Genomic DNA, 19004 nt, shown 5'->3' on the forward strand with positions numbered 1-19004 from the left:
TAGTGCTCCAAATTAAACCATACATTATCGGATGCGCTCAACCATCTATTTTGCAAAAAGACAGGATGAATGAAATCGAATCAAACAGAAAACCGGAGTGCAGCTTCCCCTACAGAATGATTAATGAAGTGCAGACCTCAGGATACGGCAAGACGGATTCTACCCAACCCTGACATGCATGAGAAGGGAGTTAGTGGGTCTACAAATACCGTGCAGTAGGATAGATAGGCTGAGCTAGGCGGCTGGAGCTGTCTACAAGTGGGGAATGGCAGATTTCGCAAGTGACACTGGATGGTTGGGAAGGTTAAAAGCACAACCAACTCAGAGAGAAGACTGTGTCTGAGGGCAAGCCCTTTCCCCCTTCTCTTCCTCTTGTCTCCACTGCCCACAGGGCCACAAAAATAACCTAGCAAGAGGTGTGAAAGTGGGAGCTGGAGCCAGGAACATCCAGTGTCTCAGGTTCAGCTTTATGGCTTCCACCGAGGTGCCCTGGAAAGACAGGTCCCATTTCTGGAGTCGGGAGAGATTAGGGGAAAGAGGAGGAGGAGGAGGAAGAGGAGGAGGAGGAGGAAGAGGAGGAGGAGGAGGAGGAAGGGAAGAAGGAGGAATCTGGAGAAAAGGAGGCAGAGAAATGCCAGGCGGGAGTTGCCAGATGTATTAAGTATTGCAAATTGGCAGCTGTAGGGGGAAGAGTTCTTCTCTATTAAAATGGCAATTAATGAGACTTAAGCTATCAAAAGTAACAAACTCCTCACCAGTTAATTAAAGTAGGCAATTTCTTAAGAATCTTTCCAGCTTATGAATGGAGGGAGGTGTTTAAAGGTAAGAACGTTACTTCCGGCTTTTGGTTTTCATGGTAGTTTGGGGCAAGTTAGTTCAACCAGGCTCAGTGTGCGTCCTTCCCAGTCCCAGGTGCAACAGTTTTTCAATGTTTTTTTTTCCACACCAGAGGCATAAGCCAGGCAGCTATTAGCAAAGTTTTCTTTTTGTCTAGAGAGCAGTTATTAGCTGTGTGAGATAAAGAATCTTTTTCCGTCTCCCATCCTAACCAGAGAAGCTCCTGCGCCCAGGAAGAAGGGCAGAAAGGAAAAGTTTAGGGGCCCTCATCATTACTTTTAACAGGCTTTGGAGAAGAAACATAAAGGCATCTGTTGAAAAGGGGGGAGGAATTGTGTGCAAAGGAAGCTGGGAAAGAAACAATAGCATAGCAAACAGTACAATGGGGTAGGGTGTGGGCAGGAGTCTGCATTTCAGGTGTGTAGGAGAGCGCACTGCTAAGCAATGCTGGGTCCCCAGGTCCCACCCTGGGCTGGTCTCAGGGCGATGCTTACTCCTGCAGCTTGTTGCAGTTTGCTCTGGACCCCAGTCTCCTTTCCCCGGAACATGTAGTCATTGAGTGGCCAGCATTAATATTGGGTTAAAGGAAGGAGGAGGAGAAGGAGGAAGTTAGGAGGAGGGAGAGGAGGAAGAGGAGGAAGAGGAGGAAGAGGAGGAGGAGGAGGAGGAGGAGGAGGAGGAGGAGGAGGAGGAGGAGGAGGAGGAGGAGAACAACAACGCAACCCCGATGTTCTCTTAACTGACAGAAGTTTGGTCTGGTGCAAAGATCCGGGGACACAAATGTGTGGGCCTTGTGCAGAAGAGGCCAGAGTTGTGCTGAGGCCTTCCACGGAGTCTCAACCCAGAGAGAGGTTGTTTGTGAACTCTTGATACTTCTAGATGGAGAACACACCCCGCCGCCCCCCTCCCGCAGTTGACGCCTGCCTACCAAGTTTCAGAAGCCGGAAGTCGTGTACAAACTACCTGCTAAATAATCACTCTCAATAGCAGGCAAAGCGCAGCGTCACCAACATATCCAAAAGCCCGGTGACACCTACGCAGGGCGCCCAGGGATGAGCAGTGAGGAGGGGCTGGTGGCCCAGAGTCTGCAGCACCACTGTGGCTGCTCCCAGTGGAGAAGAGCCAGTTCGCACTGGCACTAGGCAGTTGGTGACTCAGACACCTGGGCTCAGGGCATCCTGGACACTCACTGCGGGAACGCCATTCCGCGAAGTAGGCAAGTACTGGGCCAGCATCCCACTAAACAACACCTGCTCTCCACTGCGAGAGGATGAAGGCGAGTCGAGAGAAATATGGAAAGAAGAGCCAGGTCTCAGCGTCTGGCTTCCCGCATATAAGAACAGGTTCACATTCCTGTATCATCGCTAAGAATTCTCAGCAAAACCCAAACCTGGTTCCGAGTTTTCAGAGTAGCAGAGTTGACTTAGGAGCCCCCAAGCCTCACGAAACATTCCTTGAAGCAAGTGCTGATTGTGTAAAGAGTCACCCCTACCATGACCACCAAGTACAAATCCTCAGTCTTGGGGACCTTGAAAGGTGTCTGTCGGACTAGAATTGGTTGAGGCCTCTCAGCCTGTAGCTCTCCTTTTGGCCACGAGATGGCGCCAGAGGCACGTCTCTGCTAGCCCTCCCGCCGGGCTTGGGATAAGGTTGCTGGGCAGCCAGCTTCAACCCTCCTTCCTGGTTCCCTTTCTCAGCCTGTAGCCCTTGAATTCCCGCCCAGAGGAAGATCCACTTTCACACACGCCCTTGCTCCACTTTGCCCCCAGGAAATGCCAAGGCCTTTGAAGTAATGCCGGGAGCCAAACAACCAAAAGGGGGGGTGGGGAGCAAAAGTGCTTTTATGTAATTTGTAATACATCGGTGCAAGTTCCCTCAGAGAGGAAAGGCGGTAAACTTGTCTTTGAACCGCAGTCTCAGAAGGAAATCCTAAATCCTTTAAAGAAAAAAACCAAAACAAAACAAGGGCATTTGCTTAGGTGTCTGGAAGTGGGACTATGTTGAGGCAAGAGAGAAACACACCACGGTGTGAATATAGCCAAGTATTCCATTTATTAACAAAATAGTCTTAGCAAGGGAGAGCTCTGTTCACCCCACGAGAGGCCCCGCAGCCCCGGCGCTGCTGCGTAAGACCGGGAGGGAGGGAAGGTGTGGGGGACAAGACTCGGGTGGGTCGAGTCTTTAATCCACTGCAGGAACCCATGGAAACCCACCGCCAGCTTTGGAGATTGCTGACTCAGGTCTGGGACAGGGCGAAGGGAGGTGCTGTGATCCTAGGGCTCCCTGAGTCCCCAGCCTGCCCCCAACAGAGCTACTAATGTCGTCTGGTCTGGTGACTTTGGGACTAGTCTGCTTTGGAGGAGGGATCCAGCAAGGATCCCTGGCCCTGCTCCTATCACGAGAGGAGGGCGGGGGGTCACAGTCCCAACTAGGGAGAGAGAGAAAAAAAGATGATGATAAAGTACTTCACAAAATATAAAGGGCAATTTCGTGCCAGCGGGGGCCTTCTAAGATGCTCCTAAGACTGAACTTGCCAGGTCCCCAACTGCCGACAATGTGGCTGAAGGGCAAGTTTGGGTCCCTGAAGGGCCAGGAAGGTGGATTGGACAGCACTCTGTTGGAGGCCATTGGGACCATTGCAGGGGAAGCCTGCTGGTGGCCCCTGGACTCTTCCAGCTGAGCATCCTGGAGGAACAAGGCTGTGATTTGATTTGAGGGGCCAGGGCCTAAAACCAAGTGCTCACGTGGGAGAAAGGAGGGTTCTTGGAGAGGGCCACACAGCAGCGATCCGATTCAATAAAGCTCGGGACCTCCAGTCACCACGGTGGTTCCCCTCGACCCCCCCCAAAAAAAAATCGTTACAATTTTTTTTTGTACAAAGGAGAAAAATTAAAACGTCACATGGAAAGAAACAAGAGGGGACCGAAGGAAAAGGGAAGAGATGCAGTTTTAACAGTTAAGACTCATGCAAGAGACTGCCCAAGATGAGAAAAATATAGAACCCAACTCTCCCTTCATTCCTTAAAACCAAACCAGTCAAAAAAGCAAAAAAAAAAAAAAAAAAAAAACCCTTAAAACATGTAATACCTAAGAAAAAGAAAACAAAAAAAGAACGGGAGAGGGAAGGGGTTCGTGTAGTTCTCTGGGTGGTTAATATTATTATTTGAGGAGACAGACTTTTTGCATACCATTGACTCATGTGGGCCGTTAATGCACTTATATTCCCAGCTTGTAAGCTAACATTATAGTAAATAAATACACAGTCCGGTGGGGAGGGGCTGGGCTGGATCCTGGTAGGGGTAAGCAGTAGTGGAGGTTGCAGCGTCCAGGGCAGTGGGACGAGAGAGGAAAGGGTGGGTGGGGAAGGGCTGGGAGGGGCCAGAGCTGTAGTTACTGATATCCGAGCGCCGAGGCGGAGGCTAGTCTCTGTCCATACAGCGCATATGGCGAGTAGTAGGGTCCGGCTGTGGGGAGGGATGGCACTGCCAGCCCCCCAGCTGTAGATAAGTGGCTCTTGCCATAGGGGTGGTATCGGCTTAGCCCCAAAGTGTGTGGACTCCGCAATGACAGCGATCCGGGGCTGCCTGGGGCGGCGGGCGGGGGGAGATGCAGATGGCAAGAAGCTGCTGCAGCGGCCGCTGCTGCGGCGCTGCCCAAGCTCGAGGCCCCGGGGTAGGCGGCCAGAAGTTTCTCTGCGCCGGGCAGGGCTGTGTGAGTCCGTAGATGGCTGAGCAGCTCCTCGGAAGTGGCAAAGCGCTTGTCGCAGGGCCCGCTGGCCGCCACCCAGTTGCAGCTGTGTGGCAGCGGTTCGTTCTGCAGCATGAAGCCATAGGTATAGAGAGGGTGGCCCGGGAGCGCGGCCTGGGCGGCGCTGGAGGACAGAGCCGCGGGTTGCAAGGGGTGTCCGGGGTACACCAGTGGGTAGCCACCGGCCTTAAGGCTGGGCCCGGCCGGATCATGCGCGCTGCAAGTGGAGCAGCTGGAGCCGCCGAGGTGCGAGGCGTTGTGGTAGCCTCCCAGGCAGTAGGGGTCACGGCATAATCCCTGCAGGAAGGAGGGCGGGGAGGCCCCGGTGAGCGGGCTGGAGCTGGGGGGCTTGCCGGGTGGCAGGCCCAGGCCCCCGGACAGCTGGCCTCCCACTAAGCCAGACTTGCTGGGATCCAGGCCAGGCACGAACTGGGACGGGTAGCCGGCATAGGCACCCACGATGGAGCCGTGGTAACCGATGCTGGAGGGCGGTAGCGGGAACACCGAGTGGCCTGGTTTGTAGGGTGACACTGGTGCCACGTGGCCGGCCCCCACCAGAGCGGAGGGCGGCTCCGACTTGCGCCCTGATGCCGAGGCCTCCGGACCACCGTGAGCCGAGTCCCCGCCGCTACCTCGGCTCCCAGCGGCTGGCTCCGGACTGGGTTTGGCTTCCTGGTCTTTCTTGTCCAAGTCCCCTCCGCCGGTCCCGCCACCGTTCTTGCAGTCTGAGTGGTGCGGGGAGCCTCCGCGGGAGCCTCCCGGTGAAGACGAGTTTGACGAGGTGGAGACCGGCGCTCCATGCGGGGGAAAGGGAGGACAGGCGGCGCTGGGGACCCTGAAGCCCGCCTTGTCTCCGGGGGACGAGGAGGACGAAGAGGAGGTGGAGGACACCGACGAGGAGCCGCTGTCTTTGCGGGAGTCGCCGCCGCTGGAGCCCTTGGAGTAGGGCTTGAAGCTGGACTTGTCCTCCGCGGGGGAGTCCCCCAGCTGCTTGAGCGCGGTGGCCGCGGAGGCAGTGCCAGGGGCGGAGCGGCCGGGGTCTTTCTCGGATCCCAGCCCGTTGGCCGCTGCGGCTACCGAGTTGAGCTTGGACGAGGGCGGCGGGTCGGGTTTGCCGATCTGCGAGCAGGTCTGGGCTAGCAGTGCCAACGGACTCTTCTTGGCGTCCAGCTGCGGGAGATAGTGGCAAAGGGGAGGAAGAAGGGGGTGAGATTAGGAGACCCACTAAGCGCGCAGGCATGCAAGGCAGGGCACGGGGGCCTAGCGAAGAGGGTCACCGAGAAGAAGGCCTGGCTCTGGCGGAGCAGCCGGGCAGAATGGCACTTGCGTTATGGGTTAGTCCCTGAGTGTGTCATGGGCGCTGGCGTGCAGGAGAAACGGTTCAACACCCGCCCTCCTGGTTAAAGGTGACTTCTCTGGAGTCGGGGTGGTGATTCGCCTCCTTTCCATCTAATCTCCCCCTCTTCTTGGCCCGGGGAAAAACTTAAGCCTTTAGTTTGGGAGAACTTCGTTTGGGACGGGTTTCTGGTGATGGCGCTCGGGGTAGAAGCGCGGAGAGGCGCCTTCTAAAGGCAGAGCTGCAGTTGGCCCTGTGAGTAGCCCCTCCCTCTCTCCTTCCCTCCCTCCTTGTCTCTCTCCCTCCCGGGGAGGACACCCAGAGAAGTGGGATGAAGAAAGACCCGGGATCGCGAGTGTCTGGGTTTTTTGCAGTGTGCCCCAATAGGCCCGGGAAGATGCGGGGAAACCCGGGCGGCTTCCAAGAGAACAGGTCGGGGTGGAGGCAAGGGAGGTCCTGGAGCCGTCTTTGGACAGGACACTGGGGGCCGGAGGAAAAGTAAAGGAGTCTGGGCGCGACAAGAGCAAATCCAGTTCGACAGAAAACACGCAGCTCCGAAGGGCGAGTGGGCAAAAACCTTCCACCCGGCAGTCTAGGGATAACCTGGAAGGTCTGATCCCTGTCTTTCGTCCCTCCTCGTGAGGTCCGCTAGCGTGGCCAGCCTCGGGAGTCACCTCGCACTGAGCTACGGGTGGTGGTGGTGGGGGGTGCGCAGGGAGCAGGGCCACGGGCCCAGCATGGGTGGCGGAATGGGTTCAGCTCTAGGTGGGCAGCGCCCGGAGACTGACCTCAATGGGGCTGACGGGAGTGGAGGACAGCGGCTGCAGGTACTCCGGGTGCAGGAGGTGACCGGTGTGAGCGCTCAGCATCTTCAGGACCCTGATAGGAAGCCGGTTCGCCTGGCGCAGGGGGTCCGCCGGGGGCAGGAGGGACACCACCGCCGGCACCGCCGGCCTCTTCCCGCCGCCGCCGCTGCTGCCGCCGCTGCCGCTGCTTTCGGGTGTCCTTGGGTTAGATCCAGCGGGCGAATCGCTCATTTGGAGGAGGCAGCGCCACTGGGGGGGCGGGGAGGGAGGGGAAGCTCCGGGAGGCGAGCTCCCGGGGCGGGTGGGCTCGCTCCGCTGCGTCGAACGCCGTGCAGCAGTCGCTGCGCCTCGGTGCCGCCTCCCCTCCTCCACCGCCGCCGCCGCCGCCGCCGCCGCAACCGCTAGCCCAGGCAAGCAACACAAAAACCTTCGTCTTCCGCGAGCTGCACGTCAAATAGCCGCGATCCGCAGCCACACTTCAAAGGGATCGCCGCGCCCGCCCAATCGCAGCTCTCTCCCGGACCCCGGGGCGGGGAGAGCGGCGGGCGGAGGCGGGCGCCGCCGGTGGGCGGGGAGAGTCTTAAAGGGCCCTCGCCCCCTGCAGTCTCCCAGCAGCCGCCGCCGCCGCCGCCGCCGCCGCCGCCGCGCGTTGGTTCTGCTCCCCTTTCCGGACCGGGCAGCCCTCGCCACCGGGTCATACAAGGGATGGGACTGCTGGACGCAGGCTCTGCGACCTCCCTTGCGCTGGCTCTCCTGTTGCCGGCTGCTCCCCACCAGCCCCAGCGTGCGCGCTCGTGTGTGTGTGTGTGTGTGTGTGTGTGTGTGTGTGTGTGTGTGCTGGCGGGGGCTGTCGCCAGTGTCTATGGTGGGGACGGGGATGGGAGCGCGCTGCTCTGGTCCTAGGATCCAAGCCTCTCCCCAAGTCCGCCTGGGGGCGGGCCATGCCTCGGGAGCCAGGCCCCTTCCCAAGCTGCTTCGGCCAGTTCTCTTTCCCCTAATTGGCCTCTCCCGGATGTGTTCACTTGGAAGCGGCGGAGCCTCGGGGGCATCCACTATTCCCAGGGCGCCGCGTGAGCCGTTCCAGTGAGTTGACTGGACTACTTTGAGCTTGTCCAGTCAGCCTGCAATTTTTGAAGGACTCCCTTCCGGGTGAGATGATCTAGGTGAAACGCCGTACCCGGGCTAAGGCGCGGCGCCTCGGAGCGCCTGGAACGTCCCAGGGGCGCACTGAATTATAGATCGTGTTTAGGTGTGTTTCAGGGTTCTCGTCCTGTGTAAAGCACAGTAAAGCTTCCTCACTGTGCTGTGCTAGCTGCTATTTGGCGACGGGGTGAGGGGTAGCATCATCACAGGAGAAGCCTGTGTGTCCTAGCGGCTCAGGGCTCCAGAGATTGCCCCACCGGTTTTCCCCCAGGGAAATTTCGAAATAAAACCTTTTTATTAATAATAACAGTACCTTCTCGGATTCCCCCAAGCCTTCCGGAAAAAGTTATGTATTCCCACTGGGCAGAGATTTTACATAGTCATGGACCTGACCTTAAAGTTCTCGACCCTTGGCCTCAATCAGGTGACACTGGTCCTTTGTGTCCCCGCTCTGGAGTGACCACTTCTGTTTGCCCTCGGCGGCCAGTGGAGGCGCGCTGGTGTCACCATTCCTTCTGAGTACCACTTTCCTAGTGATTTGTCACTCACTCTGATCATCAAGGACTGTCGTTGTGGGTGTAGTGCCCCAGGGCTATCTGGTTCTGACTGCCTGGTGCTGACCCACCCTCGTCTTTTCTCTGACTTCGGTACCAATGACTCAAGACAACGTGAGAACCCAAGACTGGGGCAGGAGATTTCAAAGGGATCTTCAAAGTGAGAGAACCGGTCATGACCTTTGTGGTGCTCTGGAGAGAATACGAGTAGGCAGCTTCCAAGGCCACAGCAGTCACACACTAAACTCAAGCACTCCCTGGATCCACACTATCTGGTGAATAGAGTGTATGAATTTTTTAGAAATTACCCAACTGTCCCCTCCCTCATCTTTAATTCTGACAAAATTAGTTGTAAGCCAACGGCTACCGATGCTCTGACTCTAATGATATCTTGCATTATTGTAGCAAGATGGGATGGAGGACAGGAGGGTGATCTCATTTATTTTATGGTGTCAAGTTTTGCTTCTCACCCCCATTAGCTCCGCTCATTCCAGTCTTTGCATTCTGCCCTCGTGGTCACGGCCAATACTTATCTTTAAGATTCTATTGCGGGCTGGGTATGGTGGCTCATACTTTTCCACCCAGCATTCAGGCTGGCAGGAGGCTCACATCATGCGTTTGAGGCCACCCTGGTCCTACCTAGTGAATTCCACACTGGCTGGTGCTACAAAGTGAGACCCCGTCTCAAAATAAAGTCCACTGCAGGGACTTTGAAGTATCAGTCTGCACACTCTTTGGCCTTTAGGAGAAAGGAGCTGAAGAAGGGTAGTCTGTAGAAAGGGCAGTCTTTGTGGATACCTTGGAGGAAGAACTAGGAAGAAGAAAGAAATTAGCAGGCAGATGAAATCTTCTTGATTATTGTAAACAGTCCAACTGCAGGAGTGAGCCAAGAAATCCTTCTAGGACCTGAGCAGATGTGTGTTAGAAATGATTAATGGGACATAAGTTGGAGGGAAAGAGAGGAGACACTTAGGAATGTGGGTGGAAAAGAGGGACCAGGAGGCAGAAGAAAGACAATGGAGTGTTCACCCTTTACTTGGAGAGTCGAAAGATGTCAAATGAACAGTGGAAGAGAGGAAGGATACAGACAGGATGTAAGGACCCGGGAAGGGGGCAAAGCAATTTCCCTATGATATAAAACGTTGTCCTTTTAAGAAACTTGGTTCCCTAAGCTCAACACAGTCAGCATGCGCAGTGAGAGCGATGCCAGACAGAATGCTGTCTGGGCCAGACCTACTTCCGGCTTCCGGTCAGTGAGTAGGACATTCGCCACAGCCTTCACAGAGGGTAGGGACACCTTTGGGCTGCTGGAGAGGGCAGCAGGGTTTCTTTGATTAGATCTATCCAGTTTCCATCCGAGAGGAAAATGAAAAAGGAAAAAAAAACACATACTGAGCTAGGCCAAAGGCCTAATTAAAACACTTGCGGATTATTAAAAATCACTGTTTGACATTTGCTTAGCAAAATTGTTACCCCATACAGAGCACTACACTGGGCCCCAGTCGACTGAAAGGAAGTTCAGTTTTCAAAGGAATGGCTTTGCCACCTGGGTGAGAATATGACTCATTAATCAACTGGACTGTGTTTACTGAGGGCCAGCTGTGGGCAAAGCATTGTTTTAGGAGCATGGTTAAAAAGTCCCTGCAAAATGTTGCCGTGCAGGGCCGATGGCATAAGTCTTCCCCTTGCAAATGTGTGGCAGATGGACGGGACCTTGTTTGCCAGGCTTTCACCGGTTGCCCTGGGGATGGGGAGCCGTGGTTAAACAGGACAGGGTTAAGGCTATTTAAGGCTGTTTCTATGACACTGTAAAGAATGAGCCGGATGCTAGGCATTTCTTTTTCCTTCTGACACACAGGCCCTCATGATGTAGCTTGACTTGGTCTAGAACCCATGATGTCCCCAACAGGGATTACAAGTGCGCTTGATTTTATGCTATGTTTTCCCTAGTCTTTGGATGCTGTAGGCGGCCCAGCTAGGTCTGAGAGTGAGGAATGGAATTGAAGATCCTGGATAGCGAGAGGCAGGGCGCTTATATGAGGTTAGGTCCCTGGGAGCCAGGCCTTTAAAGCATGCTGCTATGGTGACCCTGGCCGCATCACCGCCTCCCCCACCTCCCAGTGCTTCGGTTTACCCATGCATAAAATCTAAGAGTGGCCATCCCAGACTCAGGAGGTCCCATGTGGAGTGTTGTGGCAAAGAGACTCCCAGGTAAATGACGCCTGTGGTACAGTGTATTGTTAGCATCTGAGCCTGGACTGGGTATTCTGTGGCAGCTGACCCTCCCCCAGGCTCCAGTCCGATGTATCCTTTTATTTATTTATTTTTTTAATGTCCCTCAAAAGCTATTGGGGAAAAAAAACCTTTAGAAAATTGTGAATATTTATAGATTTTTTTCACAACTTCCATTTACATAAAATTTGCCACCCAGGAAAAAAATGCCTGAGTCAGGTGGAGAGGGAGAGGTGGCGGATTTGTTGTGAGGGGTTAATGGGTAGTTTTCACTCCTTGCTGGGGCGGAATTGCTTGAATGATCACCTCTCTGCCTAACACTCAAACCCTAATGGCAACAACATGAAATAATATCTCACTGGGTAACTATTTACATTTTTTTTTTTTTACAAGCTGTAAGAACTCTACAAAGTCTGTCTTGTAGAGGACTTGGTTTTCCTTCCCTGCGTTTAATATCTTTCAACAGCTGGCAATTACTGCCTTGGCCAGAAGCCCTGATTTAGCACAGCGCACCCAGGGTTCTGAAGGCGGTTTTTCTCAGCTGCCCCACCCCAGGCTTCAGACACCGCCTGAGGCATGACAGGGTCACTAAGGACTGGTGGCAGCAAACTGGCAAGAGCCAGGCCAGCCAGCCGCACAGGAAGACTACTCCGGTGACCTCAACGGTCTGTCATTACAGGAGTCCCAGGCATCTGCCTTTATCCTCTTTTTCTTTTTCTTTTCTTTTTTTTTTTTTTTGCTTACCTCCCACAGGACTGTGGTTGCATTTCTTTTCCTTACCCTCTGTGTACTTACTGGCTAGCAGTGTTTGACCACCAAGGCAGGACTGAGGCTGTTCTAAGCACTTGCATGCACTCTCTCCCCTCACCCCTGCAGAACCCCTGGGAGTAGGTTAGCACTAATCACAGAGGAAGGTGTGGGAGCCTAGGAAGGTTAAGCAGTTGGCCAAGATCCAGTGCGGTTTGTGTCTGGGGATTTGCCTCCTCTCTACTTCCCCTTCCTTTCTGTCTGGCCCACCTCCTCTTTCTTCTCTTTTACCTCCACTCGTCCCCTCCCCTCCTCTCCTCTCTCACTCTTTCCCTTGTAAGACTGAAACCTAGGGCGTTACTCATGCTAATTCAACACTCAGCGGTAATGCCAGCCCTAAATGCGTATTTGAGTTTTATATGTACAGGGCTACTTAATTATATCTCATCTCACCGTATTCATGAAAATTTTCAGGTAGAGAACTGCAGTTTACAAAATGTTGACTAAGCCGGGTGGTGGTGGCGCAGGCCTTTAATCCCAGCACTCGGGAGGCAGAGGCAGATGGATCTCTGTGAGTTCGAGACCAGCCTGGTCTACAAAAAAGCTACAGAGAAACCCTGTCTCGAAAAACCAAAAACAACAACAACAACAAAAACCCAAAATGTTGACTATATGACCATGTGAAAGGAATCCCCCGTACCCCCCACCCCTCCACCCATGCAATTTTTGGAGACAGGATCTTGCTATATAATCCAGACTGGCCTTGAACTCACAATCTCCTATTTTAGCCCCACAAGTCCATTGTGTGTGTGTGTGTGTGTGTGCGCGCGTGCGTGCACACACACGCGCGCGTGTGTGTGTTTGAGGATTGTGTGGGTGGAGGTCCTAGGACACCTTAAAGAGTTAGCTTTCTCCGCCTACCATGTCAGCCCAGAATATGGTTAGGCATAGCTGCAAGCGCCTTTGCCCACAGAGTCCTATCTCTGGCCCCCCAGGGAGTTCTTATGTGCCTCTGCTTCTGACAGATTTCAGAGTTGTTTTGGGCAGGCTTCATTATCCTTGTGACAGGTGAAGGCATAGGTTCTAAGAGCCAACTGGAGAGTTGGAAAGTCACACAGCAGACAGGGATGGGAGTAAATCCTTCCAGTTAGTCCTATCAGCTTCCACCACCTCCATTCCTCTGTGGATGGGGGTGGGGGTGGGGGCAGGGGGAGTGGCAACTCCTGATAAAAGGAGGGGGAATTAACTCCTTTACCTCCCCCAGGAATTTCCTTTAGAGATGAGGCAGGAAGAGGGACTTGTAGACCACAGTTTATCTTCAAGCCTGTTCTTTTGATTCAGGCCTTTGAGCAGGGCTCTTTGAAGAAGTGTTTTCCCTTATCTCCCATCAGCCCCAGGGAGCCACAGGGGCTGGGTCAGGGGGAGGCAGTATGGTAGGTGTGCTTTTGAAGTCTGCCTTCCTTGCTTGTTCTGTCCTCATACATCAGCCTGGGCATTCATCCTTGATTACTTTCATCCATTTAGGTCTATATGTTTCTTAGAAACTCACCGATGGGTGTTGGAGATCAGATTTAGGGTCTTGCGCACGCTAGATAATTGCTCAAATCCTCAGGCCCGAAACTTCCCTCTTAAGCCGGGCGGTATCTCACCCTTGTTAACAGCCTGCTCCAGCTGAGATAGCAGACTGTTAGGGTTGCACACAGGGCAACGTTTAGTGAGCACTTGCTGGATGCCAGAGGCTGCTCTGAGCACCTTGCAGGTACTAATTTGTTTATTTTTCGCAGCAAATCAATCAGGGGGTACTACTGTTTTGCCCTTCTTATTGTCTTCTATGTGAGGCCCTCACACCTGGAGAGGAAAGCCGTTTGCCAGGTTACACAGCCAGGATGGGGTAGAGCTGATATTTTAGTGCAGGTAGGGGGCTCCTAGGCTGCTTGTAAAGGCAGACCTGAAAGGGGAGGGATTTACTCAAGATGGGAAATGGACAAACAAAAAGACCCCAGCAGGACACACGGCAGACAAATTCTTTCATAATTTTCTAGAGGGCGGCTCACCCCCGCTGGGATTCCCCTTCATCGTGAGACATGAGAAATATGGTAGAGAGGGAACTGAGGCTGAGAAAGGGGTGAAGGAAGCAGCCATGCATCTGTTTAACTGGATTGGATTGATTAATTCAATGGAGCATCCTCTCAGTGGCTCCTTTTGAACCCCTTGGTTGGTGTGGGCCTGAGGTGATCCCCAGAGGGTAAGACCGACAGCTGTGTGGGAGCCCAGGCCTCCTGAGGTCTCAGGAAAGAGAGCAAGGGCAGACCTTACCTTTGTGTCTCACGGGCTCTTAGAGATTAAACAACAACGGGAAACTGAGGAGGCCCAATCTTAGCTCCTGCTTAATGTCTGTTGTAGTTTGAATATGACAAGTTCCTAAAGACTCCTGTGCTGAAGGTTTGGTCCCATGGTGATGTTCACAGGAGAGCCTTTTGGGGAGACTAGATCATAAGGACCATGACTTCTCAAAGCCTTGTGTGTGTGTGTGTGTGTGTGTGTGTGTGTGTGTGTGTGTGTGTGTATGTGTTAGGGTGCCCACAGAGGCCAGAAGACGATGTCAGATCCCCTGAAACCGGGGTTACAGGTGGTTGAGAGTCACCCAATGTGGGGGCTGCTGGGAACTGAACTGGGGTCCTCTGCAAGGGTAGCAAGTGCTCCTAACGGCTCCTAAGCCGTTTCTCCAGCCCTAGTCAATAGTTTTATTAGTTGATGAATTCATAATTCCATGGCTATTTTTAGACGGTCGAGAAGACCGGGAGGTGGAGCTTAGTTGGAGAAAGCAGGTTTCTGGAGACCCACCCTAAAGAGGATATCCTGTCCCTAGTCCTGGTTCGCTCCACTTTCTGGTCACATGTTTTCTGTCATGATGTTTGGTCTTTACTCAAACCCAGAGGGAAGGGGACCAAGCCACCCTGCACTGAACCCTTTGAAACCATAAAGCTTCAAAATAATTTTTCAAAATAAATCTTTCACTGTTTTTTTTTTGGGGGGGTGCACAATGGTAGAATACTACCACTATCTCTTAAATATGACACATTTCCTCTCCTCTTTGGGGACAGCATCTTGCTAAATAGTCCGGGCCTGCCTGAAATTTTCTTACGTAGTCCAGGTTAGCCCTGCAACTCATGATCCTCCTCCCTTAGCCTTTTCAGTACTGGGTCTATAGGTATGTGTTTGATAACTCAAAGATACATTCGGATTTTCACTAACATTTACTAAACACCATCTGTGGGTACAGGTATCATTCTAGGGTTGATTGCAAAACTCTCCCTCAAGTATAAGGGGATTCAATCTAACAAGAGTGAAAAGACCCTGAAATGGTAAGCGGGGACCATGCCTACCCCTGTGTATCTGTCTCTTCTCCTTTTGCTTCCATGTGCTGAGTCATCAACACCTGGACCCAACGGGACCTGACGCCCCAGAGAGGATCCGGGTGGGTGGCATTTCGTGCACATCCTCGTTGTGTAGAGCAGATATCATGTGCTTTTGACCTTTATCATGAGATTCGGTCATGAAAGTCATGATATTTGTATGATCTTTCCTCCAAGTTTGTTCAGCGTGCCCCTTGTTAAGCCGTCAAAGACACATAGTCCCAAACACAATCATGCAAACATATCAGAAAAGGAATGTGAGGTCCGTGGGTGTACACCTGAAATCCTGGCATTCAGGAGACTGGGGCTGGAGGGTCCTGAGTTTGAGGACCTGGCCTATGGAACAAGATCATGACTTAAAAAAAAAAAAAGTAAAACAAATAAATAAATAAATAAATAAATAAAACATTAGCAAAAAATAGAGCTTCTCAGATGAGGTCTTGATTATTGCAACGAGTATCTGATAAAACATGAATTGCAATATGTCGGAAAAATTCAAGGAGTATTTATTTTGTTGCCCCCTCCTCCAGCTTCTATCTGGAGAAGGACCTAAGGGGGCAAGGTCTCAGTGAAACCTATGTTAAAGTAGAGAGGCCATTCAGAGTAATGTATGCGTGTATGCATGCATGTGCTTTGAAAGTGGCTTAAACTTGCTTTTTTTGTTGTTGAAAAAATGGTCTGATTTATTCACGATGAAGTGCACTCCCATGACACCACATCCTGGAATTTAAGGTGGAGGGTGAAAACACTTTTTCTAGCCATCTGACCTCTTCCCAGTGCTCCAGAGCTGGGAGTTTGCTGTGTTCCTTTGGGAGGCTGCTCATATATTAGCAAATATGTATCTACTCGCCACTCCCCCTTTATACACAAGTGGAACAGAGTACACTAAATATCCCGAACTTTAAAAAGAATAATGCATTTTAGAGTTCCTACAATGAGTGTTTGTGTCTTATCAATTTCTCTAATCTCTTTCACAGCATTGCTATGTGATGGGCCTGAGTCTATTTAGCTAGTCTCTATGGATGGATATTTAAATTTATTATTTACATTCTGTGTGTGTTTGTGTGTGCGTGAATGGATTTGTGGGCAACTGAAGCAGGAAGATCGCTTGAGCTCAACCTTGGCTCTTTACCTTCAGTCCTGGGTCTGGGGTCTCCCTGAGCCATTGGGCCAAATGGCTCAAGGTGGGAAGAAGGGTCAGGGATGGTCCGAGCCTCTGGAGGAATTTAACCCCAGGGTGTCTAAAGGAAAGTCTCAACGAGAACCCCAAATCCTACCGAGTGCGCGTCTTTTGTCTGTCTGCCTTATATGCTAAAGAGCTTTCTTTAGGTATCTTCAGGTGCCTGTCGAGATCTGATATTGATAGTTAACACAAGTGCTTTGGGTTGAACTGTCTGCTTTTCTCATCAGTTTCCTTAAATAAACCAACATACAAATGATTGAAAATTAAACGAATCTCCAAACAGCTGTTTGTCCATGTTCTGTTACTAAAATGAAATATCTGAGGTTAGGTAACATGTACTGAAAAGAGGTACATTTAAGTCCAGCGTATAGAGGCCAAAAGACTAAGTGACATGTCTCTGGTACTTCTCCTTACCTGCTTGCCTGAGGAGAGAGCACATGGTTTTACTGGAAGCCGAGAAACACTGGAAAGCCATGAAAGCTACATTAATCCCTTCTAATCATACAGTTCCAACGATCTCTTAGATCCCGCCTCTTAAAGGTTCCATCTCTTCTTAACATTATCACACCAAGGACCCACTTCCCAGCAATAAACAATAAACCATATCTAAAGGCAATAAACCATATCTAAACCACCCCAACAGCCAGACAAGAAAAGCCACAGTAGTTCAAAGCTGAGCCGAATGGGACCCTGTCTTCTCTCACAGCACCAGAGTCGAACAGGCTCCCCCAGGTCTGTCCTCTATCTATGTTGTGAATTTTTTTTCACCACTGCACTCAAAATGCATAATGATGATTTTATTTGTGACAGGAGACATGTTTTAAAACAGTTGTTTTAAAACAACTGACAGAGAGGCAAGATGGGAAACGACAAGAAAGTGAGATCTTTTTGTGGGGGGGAGGGGGGAGGAGGGTGGGATGCTGGCAGAGAAGAGCAGGGTTTTCCTTACTGAAGTTGGAATTCATCCTTTACTCCTTGGGCAGATAAAGAACATCATCCAGGAAGGAAGCAGGGGTGCAGGCATTGCGTAATGACTGCTCTCAGAGACTCGTGGGCAATTAGCTGCTGGTTTGCTTCAACTGCCTCTTGTTGGGACCTTTCAAAGGAGAGACTACAGCGTGAGAGCGTGGGGCAGCGTGGGGGTTTTGCGTGTGCGTGTGTGTGTGCGTGTGCGTGTGCGTGTGTGTGTGTGAAGCCCAGCCTCATATCTCCATGTGAATGCAGGCGTCAGCTCTGCAGAATGCTGGAAACTTTAGGGCTCTGTCTTCCCGCATGATGCTTCCCAGACTAGGCCAAGAACGCAAGACAGACACCCTCAGGATGGCAAGGGAACAGTAAACAGATGGCTCATTGAGGACCCTGTGTACTAGGGAGAAGAAATACAGCCTTTTCAGACTGCGGGGAGGGAAAAATAGCTTCCCTATGGCCAACCAATGGGAGTTGTTTTCTCCCTATAGCCTGAAAGTCTGGGGGGGGGGGGCAATTACAGAGGAGCCCTTACTGACTTAGCATTGTTTACCTCTGCAAGAATGAGGAAGAGCAAATATCAGGAATGCCCAAAGAAGTTAGTTAGAAGAAAGAACTCAGGTTTAAAAAAAAAAAAAAGCGAATGTCTCATTATGATGATTAAATAAATAAATAAATAAATTTTAAAAAACCCTAGAGTGGGTGCAAGGACCCAGGGCTTGGGGAGGAATTTGAGCGAGCACTCCTGGACTTCTATCAGAACTCTGTTTCTTGTGGGTTGGGATAAACCGGAAGCTGCTGCTGTCCAGAAAAAGACCTGGGCTGTTTCTCTCGTGGTTTGTGGCGTGATCATGTTGACCCGGGACACGCTCGACTCGTTTGTCTCATCCCACGATGCCACGATGCAGTCTTGGGTGGCGAAGGCAGCAATTGTGACACAGTGTGCTTGGGAACGGTGCTCGGCGACCTCGGCTCAGACTGGGGCAGCATGGGTAATTCAAGCGGTCGGCCAGCTTCTTCCTTGCCAACACAGACTCAGACCTTAGTGTACCCTCCTCCATTTCTCTCTGCAAGCAAAGCAGGAGATTCATGTCTTATACCCCGGCACTTTGTGCCAAGTAGAAGCACGGTAATAGTCCCCTCCCACTCCCTTGTGAATTGGATTACTTAACACATCTTTTTGGGGATGTCAGCAGTTTAATAGAGGTAATAAGTCAGGGCTGCCCTTGTGTTTTATTTTTCTGCCAGTATTTAGTTAATTAAAGAATGCAAATTAAAACACCTTAATTTATATAATATCAATATCAGCGCCTTAAAACATTTGGCATAACCATGCTGGCACGTCCCTTACATAAACTCTTCAGAGCGGTACTAATAAAAATGAAGAGGGCTGTAAATCAAGTTTAATTTATTCATTTTTGTTTGGTATGAAAGCATATGCCAGAATCAGGTTATTTATGAATGTGTAATAACAATGGCTTATTTATTTATTTATTTTTTTAACCCCATTACAAATGACGAAAAAGGTTTTCAGAGGGATATGGGTTTTAATTTTGAATTATCTCAAAGTACATCTCAGCTCTGATCTCTAAAATTTAAATTTCTGCTTTCCCATAGACAGTCAAACATAGGTATGGGTATTGAAAGACTCACCAACGTAAAACATCGCCCCAGCCGCTCAGAAAATCACCTGCAACCAATTGTGGAGCTAGAAGCAGGCACAATGCGCCTTGCGGCATGTAAAGTGCAGGGGAGATAAAAAGGTTGCTGGTGTCTATCTGACTTCTCAAATATTCCATTAAGAGATTACCTCACGGAGGGCTCCGGTTTAAACAGCATCAGAGGGGATTTGGTGTGCGGTTGCTTTCCTGGGAGCCGTAGAGATGAACTACGGAGACATGAATGAAGTGCCAAACATTCGTTTCATCTTCGTCTTCCTCTCTTCCACTGATATTGCTTGCTCTGCGTGGTGGATCTGAGCCTGGGGCTTTTTGTTCCGCCCCAGAAGAGCTGTAGGCTCTGTTCTTGGGTACCGAG

The 19004-nt window shown here is 51.4% G+C and overlaps 1 protein-coding gene across 1 annotated transcript; it reads right to left on the bottom strand.

Annotated features, from left to right (window-relative positions):
• Positions 1–2866: 2866 nt before the first annotated feature.
• Znf703 (zinc finger protein 703) lies at positions 2867–7213 on the bottom strand. The gene is made up of 2 exons (XM_048456501.3): positions 6709–7213; positions 2867–5754 (listed from the first exon to the last, which is right to left on the bottom strand). The coding sequence occupies exons 1-2, from the start codon at positions 6955–6957 to the stop codon at positions 4228–4230; spliced, it is 1776 nt and encodes a 591-aa protein (XP_048312458.3). The 5' UTR covers positions 6958–7213; the 3' UTR covers positions 2867–4227.
• Positions 7214–19004: the final 11791 nt, after the last annotated feature.

The sequence above is a fragment of the Myodes glareolus genome, chromosome 23, assembly GCF_982192425.1.
Source record: "Myodes glareolus chromosome 23, mMyoGla1.1, whole genome shotgun sequence".
Lineage (NCBI taxonomy): Eukaryota > Metazoa > Chordata > Mammalia > Rodentia > Cricetidae > Myodes > Myodes glareolus.